The sequence below is a fragment of the Anopheles ziemanni genome, chromosome 2 (genome assembly GCF_943734765.1).
Source record: "Anopheles ziemanni chromosome 2, idAnoZiCoDA_A2_x.2, whole genome shotgun sequence".
Taxonomy (NCBI): domain Eukaryota; kingdom Metazoa; phylum Arthropoda; class Insecta; order Diptera; family Culicidae; genus Anopheles; species Anopheles ziemanni.
The window spans coordinates 66,678,621-66,703,476 of record NC_080705.1 but is presented as its reverse complement, the minus strand read 5'-3'; the positions used below and the strand labels follow the sequence as shown (position 1 = coordinate 66,703,476).

Below are 24,856 nucleotides of genomic sequence, written 5' to 3'. Positions count from 1 at the left end.
CCCTGTAAATTCTTGATCCTTCCGCAGAAATAATATGACCCAATTTAAGTATTTAGGAGTTTTATTCAGAAGCCCTTTGATGGTTGCTGCCTGCTGAACGGAAATGCTGTACAAAACTCAACCGGTAGCTTAACAAAAAAAAACCCTTTCGTCTATTTAGTTCAATCTCCTTGTTCACCTGCGAAAAATTATCCAAAATCAACATTCGAGGCCAAAAATGTTACGAACACCTAGCGCTAGAAGAGATGAATTTCAAAGAAACTTATAAGTAACTACTCTAGCAACGATTTAAACTAACCTATCGTTCTTTATAACAACGAATGTATGGGTTAATAATATTTAGATAACTCAGTACAGTCTACAGTACAGTACGGATGCGTAGAGTCCGATTCAGACGGACTTTTAATTCATTTGTTTTTTGTTACTTTTATATGCTTTTTCAAAACCATTTTCTTTTAATTCGCGTCTTTGTCGTAACGAGTCCAAACGTGAACATTTGTGTGGGGTGTGTTTGTGTATGCTTTCATAGTGAAGAGTAACTTCGAATGCCCATCCGCCGTGGGTGTGGTATTTGATCTCTTTTTCCTGCTGTGCATCATATTCACAATTCCGAGTGTAAATCTTCGCTATGTGCGGGTGCTTATTTAAATTGAGAGCGAAAGGACGAAATGTATGAACTTGTTCGTTCGTTTCCAGGCAATAACGTTTAGATGATTTCCTAACCTTAACCACCGCCGCTGCAAACCAGCCTAAGAACTATTTAATATACCGAAGCAACGGGTCTTCCTCCTGTAGGACCAGGAGTAATGATCCCGAGGGGCTCTAGGGAAGATGAGAACTTCCCAATATTACGTTTTTGTACAGTCGTGGTTCGTGTTTTGGTAGCGAAATGCCTCGCGTTGTTTTCTTGCTGCACCTAGAATATCTCACCATACTGCAATTGTGTCTAAGGGTGCTTTGATTATGCCTAGCACCCCGCCTAAAACCCCTGAAAAGTTTATCGTTTACGCCTCGATCGCTTCCGTTATGCGCAGCCGAAACGTTGTCATCCAAGGCTGCTGTGCTCCTTGTCCGTGAACTCGAGCTGCGCTAGCGTTTTCACCACCTCACCGCGTTGCGCTGGCGAGAGGGCTTGACAGAGGCCAACCACCGCATCCAAAGCCACCTCCGGACAATCCTGTGTGAAAAAAGCATTGAAATGAGATGAGAACATTAACAACACATTCGCAGTGTTAAACATTGTCATGGCTATCTTACATTTAACGATTGCTGAATCTGTGAGATTATTGCGTCCTTCTTAACGGCGTAGATATTGCGCGAAACGGTTGAATCGACACGTTTCTGGTTCTCCAACCAATCGACCGCGGATTCGTTCGCTTCCCAAAGGTAAGCCTGGGAAAGAAAAAATAACAACACGTATGCGAGTGTGTGAAATAAGAGCATTTGCGAAGATAAAACGAAAAACAATCCCATACCTCCGTTGCACCCTTATCCTCGACAAACCATCTGCGCAACATCGACCTCGCCTGCCCAACGGAAACTCCTTCCTGCGCCTCGAGGATCTGTTTGATGAAGTGTTCCTCCAGCAGCAACCGCCTCAGCCGCCAGTAGATCCAGCGGCGCGAGTTGCGCCACGGTACGATCTCGCTAATGCAACTCTTCTCCAGCATTCGCTCGGGTGTGTCGTGCAGGTCGGCAAAGTGAACCGCCACCGGGTGGTAGATTTGCAGCAGTGCGTTCGTGCGTGCCTTGATCTTGGTTTCCACCTCAGCTACAACTGTCTTGTTGTCTCCCGCGGCTTCCAATTGATTTTTCAACTGTTGAAATGAAAAACATATTTAGATTAAATGTTTCAAAAACACACCAAATGCTTGTGGTTCACTTACATCCAGCACAACCGGGTCGATACGGTGGATCGTCTTGACGATATCCTTTTCCTTGTACTTCACCTCCACGATGCCCTCCGGCTCGAGGACACCGGCTCGCGACTCCGGATCGGCGTACGTTTCCATGTAGCGGGGGTTGATCGTGGGATCCAGTACGGCCCAAGCACCACCTCGAAGTTCCGCGTTCGGTGGCAAGTACACGATCACCGGCTGCTTATACTCCCGCAATCCGTCCACGATGTACGCACCAAACTTAACGATTTGTTCGTACATATCTGAATTAAGAAAAACAAAACAAAGTTAGATAATTCGTCGTAAAAAGGCTCGAATTAATCAACGTGCCTTTCTGACCACCGGAGAATCCACGCCAGTTGGCCAAAATGATGAGCGGTAGCTCCTCGCGCCCAAAGTCCTTTATCGCCTGGGCGGTCTTGAAGGATGAATCGGGGAACCACACCTGACCGGCCTGTTGGAATGTTTTCGCCTCCGAGTCGAGGTTGGCCGGATCGGCCGGTATGGTGACCTCGACGGTGCGCGTCTCCACGGCGATCACGCCGACCGGAATGCCACCGAGCTTCGCCCGGCCCGTCACAACCGTCTGGGCCCATGGTTCCATCACCTCACCGAACGTGCCCCGATCGAAGAAGCCCGTCTCCCAGTCGGACGGATTCGAGGGATTGTAGCGGCCCGCCAGCATCCAGCGCGGATCGTACGGTGCCTTTGTGGGCGTGAAGTCGATCACCCGCTCGATCGGATCGCTCGTCGACACGATCGGCAGGATGCCACCGCGTACGTTCGGAATGTAGGACAGCCAGTGCATCACCGTGTACACACCATCCAGGTCGAGCGCTTCCGTCTTGTGCGTGACGCCGTTGTTGTGCATAATCTGGATGCCACCGAGCTGGTTGTTCGAGGCGTACACCTTCCGCCCCAGCAGCTTGTTTAGGGCCGCGAATCCGGTCAGGATGATGTGGGAGTTTTCAATCTGAATCACACGCTGCCCCAGTCGCACCAGGTACGAACCGATGCCGATCGTACGGCACGTTACCATCGAGATGGTGACGACATCTTCGTACGCGCGAGACGTCTCTCCCGCGATCATTCCAGCGTACCGAAGGTTCTCCACACCCAACCCGTCCGTCTTGCCAATGATGTCGGTGATCTTGTAGCGCGGTTCTCCTTCATCTTCGATCAGAATCGCGCGTACCGAGTTTGTGTTTGCGATCTTACTATAATCCTCCGTCGTGAGGTAAAGATATTTAAAGCCTTTCTCCGGCTCTTCCGTATCCTCCCAGGCGACCTTAAACAGAGATTTCACCTCTTCGGCCAGCCCAATTCGGGCGCCACTGTTCACCGAAATGTAGATCCGGGGACACTTCCGTTGTCGGGACAGCTCTGAGGCCTTGTAAAACAGCATGTCCTCCTGTGGCCCGAACGACCCAATCAGATAAGTAAGATCGTTAGCGATGACGATGATTTCACGCCCCGACGGGAACTCGGGTGTCGCGAGCACAATCCGCCACGCCACCATGCCCACGTTGTTCTCGCCCGGCAACCGCTGGATCTCCTCCAATGTGTCCCCGTTCAGCACGAGCTCGTTGCACTCGAGCAGAATCTTCTCCGGGATGCGTATATCCTCGGTGGGGCGCGCCTTGGAGAACTCCTTCCACAGCCGCTCGGTCATCTGGCGGAACATGTCCGGGATGTCGTACACGTACGTTGTGCCGTTCGATTGCGCCTGGAAGCGCTTCTGCTGCAGGAAGTCTTTGGTCATGTACGCGGAAGAAATGGGCAGTCCGTGCAGCGGACCCTGCCGATTGCCGTACGCCTGGAACTTGATCACGTGCGTTTCCGGCTCGGTCACCTCGGTGTACATGGCGATGTCGAGGAAGTAGCCGGAATCGTTTGCGATGCAGAGCCGCACGGACGTTGTCGGTGACTGTGGCGTCTGGCGGATGACCATCTTCAGCTCGGCCTGTAGCACTCGCAACTTCCACAACCTTGGCCCATACCGCATCACCATCTTAGTGACCGACTCTTCGATCTTCGCCGGATCCATGATGACGGTCGGGACGAAGTTGAGGAAAATGTGATTACAATCCGTGCGCTTCGCCTGCGGATGTGAGAAGGCAACCTCCAGCTCGTCCATCGCCTCCAGCAGCACCCGTTCGCCCTCGTTCTGGAGGTACTCGAACGAAGCCTCCTTCGTGATCAGATCCGAGTGGCGGATGATCGAGCGAATGAAGAACCGGAAATCGGTTACCTCCTGACCCTTGGGGACCTTCGCACGGCCGAGATAGAGATGCATCTTTTGGTTGGCCGTCGGTAAAGCCTCGAGGTCGTACGTTTTCATACGATTAAGCTCCAGCTGGAAGGCACAGGCCGGCTCCAGATGGCGATAGATGCGATCCTCCTCAAACTGATCGCGCGCACGGTAGGTAAAGAACTTCGGGAATTGACGTCTAAGAAGGAAAGTAGAAGCGTTTAAAATGTAGATTCTACAAAAGATAAACTAACTTTCAAATACTTACTTTTTCAACGCGGCAAAAGTGATTCTTCTCACACGACGGCTTAACAGCTCCTCGCGATGTTGATTGCAGAACGAGCCAAACACTTGTTCCATCTGGTGATCATCCATATCTCCCATGTCGCGTACGGCTATGCTTAGGATGTGTATCGCTTCCGACGGTCGTGCTGCAAGAGGCAATACGAATTTAAAATAAATTATAATATGATATATTCCATATACGTATTCTTTTGGAAGCGGAGACACAACATGCAAATAAGTTAACGTTATTCAGACAAGGAATACCAATAAATTTGGAGTATGAACTAAATTGCACGAAGATCATAATTTTGCATGATCATTTAAATTTCGTGCCTTGCAAAATCTGAATGATTTTTGTTTTTTTCTGAACAGACTGAGGATTTCGAGACGAATTATTTTTTTTTTTTCGAACCGACAGAATACGAGACGACCAATAAATTAAATGGCCTCACCAATATATACGAGTTAGAATCTTTTATTGCACAAGGACTTGCGAAAAGTGTTACGAGCTGAATGAAATAGATAAATACTTACGAGCTGCACCTTCCGCCTCGACAACCCGATTCACCTGGTCGGAAATGGACACGTTGATCGAGGTGCTCATGCGCCGATCCGAGTCGCCACCGTCGACGGCTTCCAGCACCTTCGGGTTGACGAACACGGGCGACGCGTAGTCCTCCAGCAGGTCCAGTATTTCGTCCGAGTATTGATTGAAGTGTTCGAACGAATCGAACGCCGCCATGCATCCGGTGCGCATGAACGAGTCCGGGATGGCATCCGGATCGTTTCCTTCCGAGCTGTGAAAGAAAACAGTTATGTTAAAGCCGTACTTGGGATTGCTCTTCTTTCTTTCGGTTTCGGAGAAAGAACCTACTTGTATCTGTTCGGGTGTGCAGTTGGCAGGAGGAACTGGAAGTGTACCAGCGGTACCTCCCCGGACAGCTCCAGATGCTGCAGGCAGGTCAGCTCGTACGAAGTGTACGCACGGCGTACGTACACCTCCAGCGCGGCGTTACAAACGGCCCGGTTTGAGTGGTAGAAGAAATCGTGCAAAATATCGAAGATGGACGTTTCCGACTGGATCAACCGCTGCAGATTCTCCGGATGGAAATCGTGCCCGTACATATCGACCGCCGAGAGGAAGATCGATTCCATCTGATTGTGGCGCAGCTCGTAGGCCGGCTGATGGGCGGCAATGAGGACCTGGCGGGCACGCAAGGCTACCCGCGAATGTTCGGCCCGGTTGAGCGATGTCAGCTCGCTGAGCGTGGCCGCCAGCTCATCCGTAAGGCCCGGCTCGTTCGCCCACAGATGGTCGACCAGCAGCGTCACGAGCAGGTTCTTCTTCGCGACCTGACTGTGCGAAAAGATCGTACCGACCACCATGTCCATGTCGTCCTTGTATTTCTCGCGAATGGCCGCCACACACTTGTCGTAATGGCCGTGCTGGAACTGCGATTCGACGGCATAGTACTGCTTGAGTAGCTCGTGTACGGCCGCCTTCATGCGACCTCGGATGCCGTTCCGGTAGCGCTGCACCAGCTGCACGATGCCCTGCGTCGTGAGGAAGAACACATCCCTATCGGCACGCTTCTGAAGCGTTGCCGCGTGACTGTCGATCACACTCGCGATCATCTGCGAAGGGAACTGGGCCAACACGCTGGTAATATTTCGCTCATACAGTTGCATCATTTTGCGGATCTTCTTTTCCACCGAGAGCGGAATGCGGCCGGAAATGGACGCGATCACCTCCTGCAGTTCGAGCAACGGCAGCGATGGGTCACGGAGACTTTGCATGAACTTTTCAATGATTTCACGCAACCGTGGAGCATTGTATGGGTCGGGCAGGCAGTATCCGGCCAGTGTGTTCTCCAGGATGATCTTGTAGCTCGAGTGCACACGGTTGAGTTTCTCGGGGATCTGCACATTCTCAATGATCGGCCAGGGGTTCTTGTACGGTTGTGCCTTCGTCACTAACGATGGATCGTCCAGCTCGAGGTGACCGATGAGTGTACCGGCGTCCAGCACTGCTCCGGGCCGTCGCACGAACGTCACCGTACCGGCTTCGTTCGCCTTCAGTGTCATAACCATCTTCATCACTTCGATTTCAACGTACGCCTGTCCCTTGGACACGTGTGCCCCATCGTCCACCAGCAGACTGATCACCTTACCGGCCGACGGTGAGCGCAACAGTGAAGGATCGTTCTCCTTCTCGAACACGCACGTTTGATTGCCGATCACGATCCGATATCGGTCGACCTCCTCCTTCATGTACGTCGTGTAGCTGGAACCCTCGAGCGAGAGCAGCATTCCACCGTCCGAGAGCCGATGCACTTCCACCTCCTTGAACGACCCATTCATCACCAAGAAGTACGTGTTGGGGCCGCTCTTGGCCGCCTGCACCTTGTACCGTACACCTTCCGCGATCAGCTCCACGTCGATCACGTTCGTGAGCGTATTTGCCGCCTGGATCTGACCCTTCTCCATCGAACTCTTAAAGCTTGCGAACGCATCCGTTACCTTGCGGTCGGCAATGTGCAGCGCACCGCACACCACCCCCAGGATGATGTCCGGTTTGTCCGACTGCACGCGCTCGGCGATCAGTGCGTCGAGCCATGCCGTGTCGATCGTGTTGTCCAGGAAACTGTTCGTTTCGAGTAGCGTGATCAGGTACTCGACCGTCGTACGGAAATCACCGCGGATCGAAAGTTCCTTCAGCGCGATCACAAGGTTCTCGCGGGCCTGCTGTCGATTTTCACCCCACGAGAAGCAATGCCCAAACTGTGAGTCGGCGAACTCGTGCAGCCCACCCGAGGCGGCCACACTGAAGTACCCCCAGACGTTCTTGCTCGAGCGGAAGTTCAACTCCTGTACCGTGCCCGAGCTTGGCTTGAAACCCTCGTCCGGGTTCTCCGAGGTGATACGAGCCGCGATGACGTGACCCCATGGGCGGGGCTTTTGCGGTGGATTGTCAAAGTCGATCACCGTGCTGCCCCACGGGTTCTCACCGTACAGCAGCCGAATGTCCTTGATGCGGTACAGCGGGATACCCATACCGATCTGCAGCTGGCACGCCGGCAGGTTCACATCGGCCACCATCTCTGTGCACGGATGCTCCACCTGCAGACGGGGGTTGAGCTCGAGGAAGAAGTATTTGCCCTCCGCATCGTACAGATATTCCACCGTACCGGCACTCACGTACCCCACCATCTTGGCGAGCCGTACCGCCGCCTTCTCCATGTCCTCGAACACGGCCGGATCGGCGATGACGGCGGGTGCCTCTTCGATGATCTTCTGATGACGCCGCTGAATCGAACAATCGCGCCCAAACAAACTGATTGCATTGCCGTACTGATCGGCCAACAGCTGCACCTCGAGATGGCGCGCACCGCGGGCCAACTTCATCACGAAGATCGGCGAACCGGGCACTTCCGCCTGCACCTGCCGGAACAGTGCCGGAAACTCGTCCGGGCTGTCCACCCGGCGGATACCCTTACCACCACCACCCTCCGACGCTTTTATCATCACCGGGAACCCGATCTTGCCGGCCGCAATCAATCCCTGCTCGGACGTGGTCACACAACCCCGCGCGAACAGCTCACTGGAAATCTTAATCTTCTTCCCACTGTACTGAGCCTTCAGCTCCGAGCCGGACCACGGGAGGGTCGGGATTTCGGCCGTCTGCGCCACGATCGAGGAGGCGACCTTGTCACCGAGCGCCCACATGGCCCGCTCGGGTGGCCCGAGAAACACCAGCCCCTTGCGGTGCAGCAGATCGGGCAGCTTTGGATTTTCCGACGCGTGGCCCCAACCGGCCCACACCGCTTGGACCTGCGTGCGCAGCGCGATGTCCACGATCAGCTCCACGTTGGCGTAGTTGTTGTTGTTCGAACCGCCCGGAACCGGCACGTAGTGGTCGGCCATCTTGATGTACTCGGCGTTCGCTTTCAGGTCTTCCGGCGTGACCATGACCACGAAGCGTACCGCACGCTCGTTCTTAAACATTTCGTACGACCATCGGCGAATCGACCGCATACACTTGACCGCTGCGATACCATTGTTCGCGATGAGAACCTGCAAAGCGGAGCCAGAAGAGAACAAACAGGGAGCGTTAAATCATTACATTTTGTACATTACCGTCGGGGACACGCACTTAGAGTTGCGGTGGTTGCGTAACATCGCAAGATCGTTTGTCGTAACAGGCGATCATCATGACATTGCATTTAACAATCTCCGTTTGCGCAAATCGAATAACTCACGTACGGGTTTATGTATGACGGCACATCATGGGTAAATAATTCACTTGTTTGCGCCATTTGTTGATCCCGTCCGATATCGTAAGATGCGAGCGAGAAACAACTCGCGCGTTCCAGTTTTTTTTTTCTAATGACATCTTTACGCGTCGCAACAAATCAAATGAAAGGCAAACGATCAAACTCTCTATAAAACCAACCCGAGGCGAACAAATCTTCGAAGGGAAGTGGCCGTCAAAGTGACCTTCAACAAAGGATAGTAGAATGAATCAAATTAGCCATTCAATGCTCTTAGGCAACAAACTAATTTAATAAAAAATGGAAACGTAAGACCAAACGTCGATCAAATTGTTTTTGCCAAATCAGTCATTATTTTAAAATGTGTTGCTTGTTGACTTTTTTAGTATTTTCGTAAATATAACTTCGCTGTTATATAAAATCATCCTACTTTTTTCATTCTGTTTGAAAACGATGTTTATACTATCAAAATATTTTTTTCAGTTTCCACAAGCCTTCGATGCGACACTTTTCGATATTTTAACAATTCTTTGAAACAGTTTCATATTTTTAAGTGCTAAACAAAGTTCAATTTCAAATTGATGACAATTTAGATATAAGTATCAACATTTAAAACTAAATCTAATTTATTTATATATTTCCTTGTGCCTCTTTTAAAAGTAAAAAAAAATAAATGAAAAAGTTGATGCTATATGTGTGAAAAAAGGTGATTTCCTTTCATTAAGCATTGCAGGGTTCAATGAAAAATGTGCTATAAAAAAAAGAATACGTTTAATTTCTTTCTTCGGCAGTTCAGAGCCACTCCACGCACAAATTGTACCTTATTGAATAATATGGATACGATGTTGAAGGAAAAAACCAACCAGAAACCTGCTTCGGGTCTTGGGCAGTAGTAAAAAGAACTATCTACGGTTGCTAGCAGCTCAAAAGCTGGTAAACAAGTTCCGGTAGCAATTACACTCTGACATTGACCATCCTGATCGAAGCGGTCGCAATTGCGCAAAGGTAGATCGTTCCGCAGTCATGCAGACGTAGAGCAAAAGTGCATGCAACGTTCGTTGAAAGATGGCCAAGGGCAGCCTTTGCCTTCTTTTTTTGTGCGACAGCGAGAGAGGTTGAGTTTCGCTTATTACCTTATTGATCACCCGTGTGCCGTTGAACTTCTTCACAAACTCTTCCGTTGTCGAGAGGACAAAGTCACGTTCCTGGCCACGCTGAAGTCCCAGTCCCGTGCCATGGGACATACTAGGCCTGAAATGGAAGAAGAAATGCAAACAAAACTGTGAGCACCAGGTGTTACGATATCACTCGAAAAGGAATTTGTAAAAACATAACAGTTAGAGTAAATGGATGCTGAAAAACTGACCACAACCATGCTGGCTCGGTTTGTGTTTCCGAGCTTTGGGCGTTCGACGACGGGGACGACGGTGGAGGAGCATCGTGAAAGTGGAACGGAATTTGAGTTTCGTTCAGACGACCTCGGCACAGCAAAGTGTCCAACACGTTTAGCACCTTGCTGCTCGCTTTCGAATGCTTATCTTTCATGGAGGTCGTACGGAAAACAGTTGCCACAGGAAGCTAGCGCACACGACCCGCCGAAATTGGGGCCACCGGACAAACAAACCGAAACCGTTCCAACTAATTCCCTTCTATGCAAGCAGTCTTTGCAAGCATTGCAGCAAACAGCACCGTTCAACCAATGCACATCCTTATCGGGCCACCACGGGACCAAGGGCAATAAGCTGCAGTAAATCGAGGCACCACCGAAACGAACAGCACGAAGATCTGCCGAACACTGCTGACCGTTGCCAAATCGGATGGTCCGCCAACCGTCGACTTTTTCGTTTCACATACGATTGCGCTTGTAAAACGTTTTACTGCGGCCTGGTCTGGCCCGGCCCAGCCCAGCCACCTCCTTCGTCCTTCCGTTCCAAACGCGGCAGCGACGCACGTCGTGTGTGGCTCGCAAACGTAACTGAGGCCGAAAAAAGCGCTGTTACGCTAACCGCGATCGCGATTGCACAAAAGGCTGGCTCAAAAATGGCTGGCCTGGTGGAGGGAGGAGGAGGGATGCCGCCCGGAGGGGAGTCTCCGTTTGTCTCCGAAGGTCTACTCTCTTCGGATTCGGTGCAACTTTCGAGAGCCTCCCGCGCGTCGGAGCGGAGTTGAGGTCAACAAATCCGAGCTGAACCGAACACCGCGCGTACTGAGGATTTGGCTTTCCGAAAACGCTGTGAACGAACGAACATTCCGGCAATCGGGTTGCGCAAGTTTATGTCATAGGTTGAAATAAGGTAATAAAATCTGGAAAACATATTGCAAGAAGTGGCTTAAGAAGCCACCGAAGCTTCTTCTGACGAATGAGATATTGCGATTTTAAAACAAAGAAAATGTTTCAGGTGTTTGGTCAATACAGTGAAAGATACAGTTACTCAATAACGTATCGGTACATGACCAATTTTTATCATAGAATTTTTCCATTAACAGCATTTTTCAACACAAAAAATCAATCCTATAATTCGTTTACTTATTGACAAACATGGTTTTTGAAAACTGTTATAGAGAATTTTTTTTCATTTCAGCCAATAAAAATGCTCCTCCAAACAAATTTACTATCGTAACATTCCAATGAAGTTTCTGTCTGTTTACTTTCCAAATGCAAATTTTACACCGTGAAATCCTTCCGTGTACATTTGTTTCCTGAAGCTGCAGCCTTGAAGCTTCCTCGCACTTTCAATGCCAACAAAATCATTGATTAATCAGTTCTTTTAAAGTGTTAATCTTAGTTCTGATCTACACATAAAGCAGCTTAAATGTCCTTATCATAAGGTTTACTAACAAAACAATTCAACTACACGCACACAGACTTCTTTTCACAACATTTTGAAATAATTAGTCTTCTTATATGTTTCCAAACTGGCCACATCACACAAATGTTGCTGTTGGCATAAATTACACCTGTGACGTTGGGTGTCATATGCCAGCCACGACCAAGACGGTCGTTACGCCAAGAAGATGAAGACAGATTGGGTGTATAGATACTTTTTTTTGTATAAAATTTAAATTATGCTCGGATCCAAAAATATTACCAACCAACAAGTTTGTCAAAATGTGAACAATTGATTGAATAGAATAAGTTTATCATGAACATATTGTTTTAACTTTCGCCCTCGGTCATGTTTTCTCGACAACGACAAGGTTTCAAAATTACTTAAAAATAAAAGTTAAAATTGGCAACTGTACGAATACTCTCTTGAACAACTGTACACTGCGTAACATCTGAGCTTTAGACATCTTACTGAACTTTTGCCGTTGCGATCTTAAACTAAGCTTCATTAGACCCCTACCAACAGTGAAACTGAACGATACTAACTTCAGACCCCCGGACACGGACAGATGCAGATGGTTGCTGATCGGCACCTTCAACCCCTCGCCGCCACCAGCAACACCACCGGACAACACGCCATTGTTGTCCTCGCTGAAGCTACTGCTGGCGCTGGTGCTCCCGCTCGGGACAGCCGTCTCCAGGTTGATCACCGGCGGTCCCTGGTGCTGCTGCTGTTGTGCTGCCATGCTGCCGTTGCTGCTATCGACTGCCCCGGTCAGCTTGTCATTATCTTCGGTCGTATTCCAGGAGCTTTCTTCACCGGTTTCTGCCAGGACGAATCGTTTGCTCGCTCTTCTCTTCAACATTATTTCCCTCGCGAGGGCCAGCACCAGCAGGGCGAACGTGAGCACGGTTTCCGCAGGGAAGGAGTACGCCGGAAGCTCCACTAACACTACCACCACCACTAGCAGAGATATGATGTAAATTTTCACAACGGTACGCTTTCACGAAACGCTACGATTTTCCCCCTGGAGTGCGGACACAATCACAACACGGTGCGGTTCCGACGATCGTCTGAACGGATTGGTCAGTAGTACTCAGTGTAATTTAATAAAACCAAAACACTTTTCAACATCAATCAATATCTCCGGCTGCACTTTCACTTGGTTTCGTGGCACCAACAACGATACCTATTCCGTGAGACTTTTCCCGGTGACCTTGCTCCGGCCACTGGTACTACCACACAACTACAACGACTCTAGTGAAACGGAAAACACATGATAAATAACAACACGTGGACGAGTTTTTTTCTTCTCCGCTGCCCGGATGCCTCCCACCCCGTTCCGTGTAGCCCTGTTGTTGGATTGCATAAATCGATACTATCGGTTTTTGCCAGCTGGCGCAACAATTTCCACCCGTCCCAAGACCTAGTTGTTATGTTGGTGTCTACCCTTTTTTCCTTTTTTCATGATTGCTTTATTTTTTTTAAATTTTTGCAAGTTTTCATTAATCGAAAAAGATTGCTTTTTTGCATAAAATGTAGAACAACTGAAAAAAAAACCAACACCGTCTCTCATGACATTACACAAGAGCGGTAAAAAAATGGATAAAAATGATGATGATATCATTAATTCAACGTGGCACCGACATTTTCCTTTCCATCTTTCCCTCCAGCCTTTCACAGGTTTAACGCACGCGGAACGGGACCAATTAAGACGCGGAACGTTTCTCGTCTACCGTCTCGTTGAAGTCACCAGTGCGGTTTCGCGTGAAAGCGACGCGAGGACAAACGGGGAAATTAGCCCGAGAAAGTTGTTTTATCCATAACCGACCTGTAGCTGCGAAGCCTTGAATGATACTTTAAAGATTGCTCGCTGGAACTATCTTGACACGTACGTCCAGAATTTTGCCCTGTATGCGTTCGGTCGATCTTCGATTAACGACGTGATCGCATGATGCAAACCCAAGGAAAACCAGTTAGCGGGCCGAGACCCGAGACGGTGCTTGCATAATTTGTGGACGAGTTGTGGGCTTTTCTCTCATCATCTTCCCACCGATGGGCATTTTCGGCATGGAACACTATTTGTCTAAAGTCGAGCAAACAGGTAGCGTAGATGAGCGTCAAACAGTATACACACATTCACACAGGCCCTCGATATCACTTTCTTTTCCGTTCCAAATATCAACAGGAATCGTAAAACGAGACCAGGAGGGCAGACTAATACCTTTCCACATGTCTCTAGTTCATGGCCTTCCGATAGACACTTCCGTCTATGCCATGCGCCAAATAGGTCGATGACGCCATACTTGTAGAATCCACGGGTACTCGGGGTAGTCTAAAAGCACCCCCGAAAAAGGGTGTTTGCGACAAAATGAGGGCTTTCGGAATTTTTCGGAAATTTCTTTCCGTCGAGTTGCCACCTGTGCAGCAACTTTCTCCTCCGTTTTCCAACCGCGCGCGTGTATGGTTCGAATACCGTTTTGGTGCCTCCGGGCCCGTTTACCCTTCAAAGCGGCATAAGAGATGAGACCGAGACATAGCGGGTCGGATCGGGTGGCCCAAAACTGGTGTTCATTTGAAATCGATTAGTGTGGGACTTGCGGTGTCTACCCAATAAACGGTTTCACTTGGTGTTTGCCGGCGTTATCTCTTCGCCTGTCGCCTAATAAACACCCACTGTATAGCTGGCCACCAATGATGGACCATCGTATCGATTTATGCAACCCCACTGGCAGGCAACAACTCGTGGGAACGTACCCCAGGAAAGAACGTACGATATGATGACGAATATCGGGTGGAAAAGTAACACAACGCACGGAATGTCCGGGAAGCGACACACTTGCCACTTTGGCGGGAATGTCAACAAAGCACATACACACACGCTCGAGGGGTTTCGCGGGAGGAAGGGTTCGCGGAAGTGTGTGTGTGTGAGTGTGATGGTGCGCGAAGCAACACACGGGTTCACACACCAGTCCGGCGGTGGCGGCAACGGATGGCTGGCACTTCCGAGTTTGGCCACGTTTGACTCACAACTGACCGCCTGGCGGAGTGTCCGGTACAAGTGAACCCCGGACGAGCTACCCCAGACGCCCCGGGTAAGATGGTAGTGGTACTTAATGTGCTGATGTGTGCTGCGGCCAACACCGTGGAGCGCGAATTTATCCGCGATTCAAGAGAAATCAAGAGAGAACAGACGTGGTGTGGTGGGGGGAATGAATAAGCTGGAAAGGGCGCCCGCGAGAGAGAAAACGGTTCCCCGCGAAGGAACGCGCAAAACAAAGCCCCCGAGAAAAAAAAATCGGCCACAACCACGGATTGGGCCGCGACGCATCGTACGATACGAAAGATCGGATGGATGAAACAAAAAGAGCAAAGCAAACGGATCATCTCGGGAGAGGAAAATGCAGCAGCGTCTGGGAGAGGCCACTAGCAACAGGTTGCCACAACAAACAACCGTACACACGTGCAGTTGATGCGTCAGGTGCATGCCATGCACGTTGGCATCCTTCGGAACGCTACTGGCGTGCAAGTGACCATCGGACCTTTCCGGCCAATTTTCGAGGTTGTCCGAGGGTAAGTTCTGATCATGGAATGCGTGCTTCCATTGCAATCGAGGGTCAATTTGATTCAATTTCCAATAAACGTAACAAACTTAATTCAGCATTTCAATGAAGTTTATGCATAAAAGAATATGCACCGAGGCAGTTGATACACGAAACAAACAATAAAACCCATCTAAAACATTGAAGGAATTGTATAAATGTTCCATAATAATTTTATAAAATTATCCCAATGGTACAATGTCATTTTGGTTAAGTGATTAACTTGCTTAAAAAGAAATCTAAAGCCTAGTTAAAATGAGAGCAACGATCGGATAAATGATTCCAAAGATTGGTAACTTCATTCTGGGCACGTAACTCAATTCAATAATCCACTTCGATTCAACTCTGTTCAGGAATCTGTTCAGATATTTCAGTAATCTATTAAAAATAAAACAGTTAAACAATTGATTTGAACGAAATCTGCAAACTCACGTTATCGCACGGGTTGCTTTGTGTAGCTGTTAAACCCAAATTAACCAACATTCATAGTTTTGCGTTTACAATAAATAGCTGGTTCTAGTATCAAAAAGCATTAGCGGATGAATGCTATAGAAATTTGAGCTATCTTTCGATCGAATCGATCCTAGGTTGATATGATAAGGTAACATAAATGTGACAGGGGTTTAATTAATTGAACCATTACGGACGGACAAAGGTGGTGACCTTTAGACGGGATACGTACAGGAATTGAACAGAAAAAACCAAGAAATACGAGTTAAAAAAAACAACCAAAACCAATCGAACAGCACGATCATTATTAAAATAAAAATTTACAAACCACAGCAAACATTGATTTCAGAACCTTTCCGACAAAACCTTTCCAAGATGGAAAAACTACGGTAAAAAGAAAAAAATAGTATCATTCGAGTAAAAAAAAGCACCACTTTGTGTGCCAGTAGTATCCACGATTTGCGTCATTTTGAAGCCTTCAAGGTGCTGAATTTTCAGACTCACAAAAAGTGTATTTGAAAAAGACAAAAAACGATTGCCAAGGAACGGAGTCTCCTCCGGTAATACAAACAGTCAACAGACTCAGGTCGCGTCAGCGCACATTAATAGACTTGAGTTAAGAATGAGAGGGAAAAAAGGGTACGAACACACTTGCGGTTCACCCAGCGTTAACTTGTAGGCAAAGGGGCAATTGAGCCTCGCGTATCCAATTACCCAAATACTGGACACACATGAACGAAAATGGCGACGGTGACGATGACGATGGTGAAGCGAGTTAGGATAACAAATAGAAGAAAAAACAATACTCCACAGGGGTAATTTGTTAACTACGCAAACGATCGTGGACGCGATGGAGATCCGCTGCTTGAACGGTAAGGTGCCAATTCATCATGCCCTTAAAAAACGGCTTACCTCAGACGGCGCCTCTTCTCGGTCAGATTGATCTCGTACGACGAGCTGCTCCGGAGGGCACCATTTTCCATCGTTTGCGGAAACGCATCGTTCGCCTCCAGCTCGTCATCTATCGTGCTGTCCTCGCCGACGATGAAGCTGGCGCGCTCGGACTGCTGGACGGGTGGGTTGTTTTGGTCCACTGCCGGAGTAGTCCCACCGCCCACCACCGCATCGACGGACGCGATGCTGTCTGCCATTTTGATATGGTTGTCGTTCGTATCAACGGGAGCGCAAACGGACGGCTGCTGTTGCTGGTAGGCTTCCTCCCGCCGGCCGTTTATGAAGACGGTCCGCTCGGGACCGGTACGCTGTTTTTGCGGACGAGGAGTTGGTTGGCCGAGGAAGTTTGCATTGGACAGGGACACCTGCTTCAGCTGATGGCTGACCTGTGCTGTGACTGCGTCAAGGGAATCTGCTGAAGTAGATTCGGTGACGTCTGTTGTGGCGTTTCCGTTCGTCAGGACCGTGGGTACCCCGTTGTTGGGTGGCTCCGTGTCACCAGGGTTTGTATCACCTAAAAGAGAAATTTGAAAATGCGTCAATATTATGTTTCCCCCAGCAAATGAACGAAAATCAAAATGACATTTATTCAGGAATAACATCGAAAACTACCGAAATTAAGATCAAACAAGGAACAGAACTTAAACTCCACGGAAAGAAAGCAGGGAAGAAACGTAAAATATACCTTCGAAAAACAAAATCTACGTACTAGGCCTAGCGTCAGCGGGCGATCGAAGCGTTCGGTCGGATTCGCCGACTGTCGCCTCCGATGGTGCATCGCCGCCGGAAGGCTCGTTCAAGGTCACCGATCGTCTGTAGCCGGAATGGGTCCACCAGTCGTACAGGAAAATGTACGCGAACAGGATCGCCCCGGCTAGCACTAGGTGGATCATTGCATCCGGGCGGTCTCTACCGACCGTCAATCGAACAATAAATTTCCAAAACCGTTGGCCAGTGGCGCACACACACGCCACCGAACTATGCCGTCGAACAGTTTAACAGTTCACGGTGACGGGTCGGAAATCTGTAAAAATTGGAGAGAATGACGTCAAAATAAGTCACCTCTTCGCGGGTGGAGTTTGGCGTTTTTTTTGTTAACTTTTCCTACGTACTCGCACCATTGGTACATATTGCTGGTGGTTGACGCAAGACCTTATAATTCTATATGGAAACAAAGTTGTGGTTTCGCGTGTATAACCTTTTCAATTTACCCAATTCGTTTGATCAATTTATTCCCAATAAAAGAGATGATCGGAGTAAAAATACCTAACTTGTGTAAAACCAATATAACCACTGAACCGATAGTAAAATACTGGGCTAAAGTTATAAGAAAATAATATTCTTCTTGGCAAAATAGGACATACGTGAAGGAAAATGAAACATAGTAAAAATCGTTTTTTTGTTTATATTGAAAATGAACGAAAAAAGCAGATACATTTGGAGTATCTGCAATAGTTAACATTTCAATATGCACTATTGTAGGAAATTTACTTATTTATGGTAGCAGCAGGAAATAGGTATTCAAAAACCTGCTTCCGGGTCAATTCAGAATACTTCATGCTTCATATTTTTGATGACGAAATCATTAAATAGCATTACATCACGAAACAAAAATAATAAGGAAATAGAAATACTCAAAAATTTTCAAAATATTTATGCAAATCACAAAACATGCTGAACTACACCATTGCCAATCGCAAAGAAAAAAAGATCCCCTGTGATCATCTGTTGCCACTCAAAAAAGAGGCGATAAAGGTACTCATTCACCTCGGCTGCCAACGTCATACACACCAATCAGTAGCACGAGGTGATCATGATCAAGTCACTCTTCTTCAGGAACGTCAAGATCAAACGGCGATGAAAAAAAATACACATACACTGCTCCAAGAAGCAATCCTAATGATTAGACGAGGTGGCGCGGCGTATTATGTAACAATCAGTGGTGCCACCGAGATAGAGAGACGCAGAGAATTAGTTGGACAGGAAATTCTATTAACACTTATCAGCCGGACAACACACGGCAGGCACGAATCGGCACGAAGCATTTCGGCTTGATTGCGAATCAAGGGAACGCAGATAAAGATTTCGGGTCACGAAGGGTGTTATTGCACAGAAATTGTGTTGTCGAAGAATTACGTATACCTTGATGATCACTTCGTGAACGTGCTAATATATTCCTTAGCTTCGTCGTTGTCCACTGAAAGAACATCTTTTAAAAGATATCCAATCAACAAGCGATTAATTGAATGGACGTCTACGGCATACATAAGATGAATATTTACACACTCTACTCTGGGTGTATTAATCCCAACTTGATCGGTGCCCCGAGCAACGGCAACGATTCGCTGCGGCACTTACGTTTCCGTTAGACCAACCTTTGGTTTCCGCCCGGACACAACGGTAAACCACGGTTCGCTTCCACTTTCTTCACCAACCACGTTGTGCGCGACTTGTCGGTTCGGTCTGTGACCTTCCGTTCCGTTCACTTCCACGAGGAACGCTAACGATCAAAACGGACCAACGATCGACCAACCAGCCGCGCCGGAGGGTCGAGCGAAAATGATCTAGTTTAGCGAAAGTTCGAAAAGCCAACCTGACCCAAGCAGGGACACACTACAACAAATGATGACACGCAGCGAGGGACGGAGGGATGGAGGGAGAGTGAGCGAAAAAGAAATGCTTTACATCTGATACGCCTTACACACCTTGACAAAACACTGCGGATAGCGCCGACGAACGGTTGGGTGGCGTTCAATCCATGCACCAACGGCTACGATCGACGTGCCGGTTGACCTCTCCCGGGGCGCGATCGGACGGCGATTGGAAAAAGGAAAAATACTCTTTCGAAAACAAATGCACGCAGAGGTTCTCAAAGAAGAGTATCTAAAGCATTTTTTGCTGTAGTATTACAAATTGTTTCAGACAGGACAAGGTGGATGTTTGGGAAGTTATGTTAAAAATTATTCATAAACTCGCTTTAAGAACCACTGACCTAATCTAAACAAGAATAGGAAAAAGTAGCCACAAAACCATCCATCTAATCACTTGTGTTTTTACAGGGAAACCGTCCGCCTAAAGGAAGCGACCTTAATCCAGCTGAACATCATCAGCTTACGTGGTTTGTGGTGTGGCATGGAAAAAAATCCATCCCCTTGTTGATAAGACCGTCGGCATTCGATCGGTGACCGCCGTTGTAATCAATTGCTACGGACAGCGAAACACGAGCCCATACAGCCATTATGCACCCAGGCGTAGGTTTTGTGCCATGCTTTCGATCATCAGCTGCTCTGGGTCGTCCCGGACGAATCAAGGTCGCATGCGGCGGAGGGAGGGGTCCGGATCACTGAGGTAAGTTCAGTTGCATTGCCCGTAAGCTGCTCGTTCCTTGTTGACCTCCACCGGGAAGCAAACGAATCGAACGCAATCTCGTTGCGAACTGAGTTGACGAGGATCGCTTCTGGTAGATCGATTATGTAACCAGGTTCCCGATGGGTCACATTTGAATTTCTTTTTTCTCCCTACAATGTGCGTTCCCTTCGTCGTGGAAAGTGTCAAACCGGATTGATACCTCGAGGTAATAAAATGCATAATGAATTCCTGGTGCATTCCTTCGGTGGGAGTGGCCAATTAGGCAACCGAGTTTTAGGGCTTGTTCGTCTGTCTTGCTTCCACAACTCTCCCGGTGAGTATTACTTTTTCTAAAAGGAGGACAAATTTCATTCAAAGAACGCCATTTGCAGGTCAAGATTCCAACAAGTAGCGATCACACGTCACGATCAAGCATCGATCGATCGATTGTCGATTTGTTTACTGATAGGTTCGGGTGATCGATTTGCAACCGTTTTGCGCCAAATCACAACAATCTTCCACTGGTTCCCGGTAGGATGGATGGTTCGAAACACATGTTCCTTTCTGCTGTGGAGAAAAGGAGAGAGAGTGAGTTTCGAAATTGAAATACCAGCTAGAAATAACCCCGGCCGAAGGAAAAGCTCGGTCGGACCTCGAAAGGTCGTCCGGTTATGGAAATATTCAGTGACGCGCACGGTACAGTTGGTTGGCCAAGTCCCCGTTTGGATGAAGCCACAAACCGTGTACGGCTTTAAACCCTCGTAATGTTGTTGTTCCTGTTTTTCAACTTCCAACGCTCGAGCGAAGCACTTTGTGAGCCGCGTGGTCCATTTCATATTCACTGACCTCGCCGTTTATTTCGCCCTTTAACCTCCTAGCAGACACGTTTGACCGAGTAATGGAAGGAAGGGGAACCATACTGGGTGTCCACTCAAGGGAGCCACGGGGCCAGAAAAAGTTGTCAGTAAAGTGGAGTACACATTCCATCCTATGCGTGTGCGTACTTTTTGGAGAACTTGCCCAATTTGGATACTTAACAGAATAATTTCCATATGTCACTGCACTCCCGGTGCTAATGAGATGATAACTAATGCCAATCGTATCTGTCCACCAGAGGGAACTGTGGCGTGTTTTCAAGCTCATTCCTTTTTTTTCTGCTGGTGCGTATTGCGTTGTAGTACCGAAAACAAAAAATCTTCCCATCACACTTGCTTACAAAGTCTTCTTGAAAAATCCTCACGAAATTTTAATTTAGTCGAGATGTTTCGCCTTTCTTCAGTTCGGTTTCTATGTGCCGAAATAATCCGCCACAACAGGCCATCCCGCTCGGTATCTAGGAACAATCCACCCATCCTGCCCACGCCCTCCTGTTGTCTACCGATTTCGGTGCCTGCAGTCAAGTGGCCATCAGCTGATTTCGATTCCCATTCGATGATCACCTTTCACCACATTCTTCCCCCTTCACGCAGCAACGGAAAACAACCTTAACCTCCACCGCTCCTTATCAACGCTGTGGCAACAAACCGAGCCAGTTTAAGCTGGCGAAACACACACACACACACACACATGGGGCGGAACCGGAGACTGCAGACGAACGCTGTTACCGGTGGTGGCGTGATTCGTACTATCGAGATAACAGGCACCATCCGTTATCTCCTTTTCACGCGCTTCAGGCCACTTCCCAGACACACGCGTACAGACGCAACAGAGGGCACTAGACAAACCCACCGTGGATATGCTTAATCCATGGGACGTTGGGTTACAATTTTTCGACATCAAAATAGTTGAAATTATCCTTCCCTGCGGAAGCAGGATAAATGTCTTAATACAAAGGACTCCCGATATGCCACTTACACACCGTTGTCGTGACCGATCGGATGCTCACTACCAGAGCTGGTACCACGATTGGAGGTGCAGTTTTCGGTACTAAAACCGGGGCTAGAGCCGCTCCCGTTATATGCTACCTATCCGTTACTTTCCCGGACCGCAACTGAACCGGGAGTCGGTGCCGAAGTCTTGATAGTGGCCCCCGGGTTGGGTTGATTTGAAAGCTCGAAACGGCGAAAATATGTTAGAAAGAAGAGGAATAAAACGAGGTAAGCATTTCTCTATCGGATGTTTTGGAACGAGAGGCCCCTTGGGGTACAAACGTACACACAGACCATCCCAGCTTGGCACGTGTTGGTTGCAGTCGAATTCGGTTTAGTATTCGAGATCGGTTGGCTAATCTAAAGCGAGCCAGTGGTTCAGTGTGTTCTTGAAGGGATAGGGAAGCGAGGGGTAATACCCATCATCCCCGGGGCATTATGATACTATTCACTTAAATGGAGCATATTTAAAATAGTAGTATCATAATTAGTAAGCAAGGCAAGTCATTCCACCAGTAGGAATAATTAATGTTATGAACGAAAGAGAAAAACTAATGAGTGAAAATCGTTCTATGTTTCGTTAACAAATATATAAAAAGAGTTTTTATATTTAAAAACTAAAACGTTTAAAATTTTAAGGATTAAATTATACACGCACATACACGCACAAACTTCCACTTGAAGTTTCAATCTTCTAGAAGCAAAATAGACAGGAGACCCCATTATACAAGCAGTGAAGCTACAAAGTTTACCCTAAAGTTATATCCTTCCCAGTTAAAACGTATCATGGTAGGCTGTTTGTATTTCAACTAAATTGAGCTTAGCATAGAATAATGTTCCTTACCAATTGCTTAATGCGCTGCTTTACCCTACCTTTCTTAACAAAAATATTTTTAAAAAAGCCACGCGAAATGTCATTTGAAGCAAACATGAGTAATGTAAAATTATTGTTTATTTTTGGTTTGGTAGTGGGGAATGTAAAATATTGACCTACAATCTTTTCATTGATTTTGATAAGAATAATTTAAATGCCAAACAAATCATACGAACTCAAAGTGAGCTTGGCAATCGGATTCTCTAAAAATTATCGGACACTAGCGTTTTGGGGAGTGGTTAAAGCAGCATTCTGCGGCTACTACACATCGGCGCAGTGTCAACCACGTGGAAAGTCCAACGAACCAACAGCAAAGCAAGCGCGGACAGGAGCCTCCATCGTCCTGTTGCACTAACATGCACTTAGTGTCACCGGCCAGGGTGGCCGAGGGGCTGGGATGGGGGAGGATGGTAAGGTGTTTATTTTGGTTTGGTTTTTACTATTCGCAGCAAAACCGGTACTATACTCGGTGCGCCGCGTCGGTGGTGGTGGTTACGTGACCTTGAAATATACGATCCCGGGGGTGAGGCTGTGTTCGTGAACTTGAAAACTGTGTACGATGAATCGTTCGCGGGCATCGACGATCGACGACGTCATGATCGCGACTGTGTTCATTTTGGCAGGGGAAAGAAAGAAAGGGGCATCGATTGAAATAAATTTAGAATGTTTTATGTTGATACTCCCAGCGTCATAATTTAGGAGCACACGACACACTTGCAAACGCCGTGTAACCAGAAGTGAGTTGTGTCTGATGGCAAGGATTTTCTTGTCGAGTGATTTCGTTACTCGGAACAGTCGTAATCTAGGGCAAATGAGACCCGTAATGCATTAGAAAGTTAACGAATATAAACTTCTAGATGGGTAGTAATTTTGATAAATTATGCGCACAAATCAAGTAAATAATCAAGGTTAATAAAAGTGCAATCAGTCGAGAGACGAGCCCATTTTTATCCAATGAACTCCACCGTGAGGGGAAAAGTACCCGACGGCGGCAGTGGCCAGTATTTGCGGCGAAATTCCACGTTCGGCGTCAGAGAACAGAGGTGGCACTTTTGTGCGCACAAGCGCAGATGGACAAGTTCATCTGATGACGCGCTGCCAAGCATCACACCATCGTCTCTGATTGGTCGGCAAGGCTGAGCCCATATTAATTGGACAACAATGCCGTCACAAGAAGTGCGAAAGCACGCGAGATTCGGAGGCCCGCGTTTCCTGCCGCTGACCCAGGGGTTGGACTGCTGGACGCATGAAAGAGACACCAACAACGCTATCATATGGCGGCAGACGTTTTCAGGGGGGATCCATCGACAGATTTTGCAATAAAGTATCACCGCGTTATCTCTGGGTTGCGAAAATGATTAGATTTACGATGCTCTATTATAGTACGTACACTTTTCCATAGTTTTCCACTACCGGTGTTGGAGTCGCGTGCGATAATATCCTTCCGCACCGGGGGGAAAGGCTCCGCTTCCGTAATCGATTTTCCCTTCCGGCGGAACCAAACGACACACACCGCGTTGACGGGGTTTTCCTCCTGGGGTTTTCCTTTTAGCAACACTTTGGATCACACACTCAATACTGCGGGTTTGCGAACGATACCGATAATACTGTAGGCAGTGCGGTGCGCTCAACGCAACGGTATGTTCAGTGGAGCCAGAAAAGCCACATTTCCACTCGAAATCCCGTTGGAGCGCTGTGCAGCGCAACGGTGCTGACGGTAGGATATGCCGAGGAGAAATTTTATTTGTTTTCCTTTTCTTTGACGTTTTACTGGCGGTGGTAATGGTAGTGTTGTGCATAGCGCAATGGACGAATCAATCCGCGGATTTTGACGATCAATTTACTTTTTATCCTCGATTGCTCTTTTACTGACTGAGCGAATTGCTGTTTCGTGATGTAATATATACCGACACAAGCCATACAATCCATAGGACTGCATCATAATTCATACCATTCTTTGCTGACGAAGAAACATAGAGCAATGTTTGTAAACGGTTTTTGACATTTATGTACCCCAAATTAACATGCCGGACATTCAATCGTTGTTGACACAACCAGAACCATACATGCAATTTTGACCCAATCTCTGCTTAGTGGGCCAAAACTGGCACTTTAACCCTACATTTTGTGTGTGGAGTCGGATTGTTGGAATCAGATTGGACTCATCGACTAGGTTGGAGAAGTAAGTGCACTGATTATAATGAACGATTTAATAACTCTGAATATA

The 24,856-nt window shown here is 47.8% G+C and overlaps 1 protein-coding gene across 1 annotated transcript; it reads right to left on the bottom strand.

Moving 5' to 3' along the window:
* Positions 1 to 58: 58 nt before the first annotated feature.
* On the bottom strand, positions 59 to 24,290 carry LOC131282713 (acetyl-CoA carboxylase). Its single transcript, XM_058312245.1, has 11 exons — positions 24,020 to 24,290; positions 16,498 to 17,053; positions 9,839 to 9,956; positions 5,309 to 8,508; positions 4,978 to 5,231; positions 4,418 to 4,580; positions 2,229 to 4,348; positions 1,887 to 2,161; positions 1,476 to 1,817; positions 1,258 to 1,392; positions 59 to 1,177 (listed from the first exon to the last, which is right to left on the bottom strand). The coding sequence occupies exons 1-11, from the start codon at positions 24,027 to 24,029 to the stop codon at positions 1,046 to 1,048; spliced, it is 7,305 nt and encodes a 2,434-aa protein (XP_058168228.1). The 5' UTR covers positions 24,030 to 24,290; the 3' UTR covers positions 59 to 1,045.
* Positions 24,291 to 24,856: the final 566 nt, after the last annotated feature.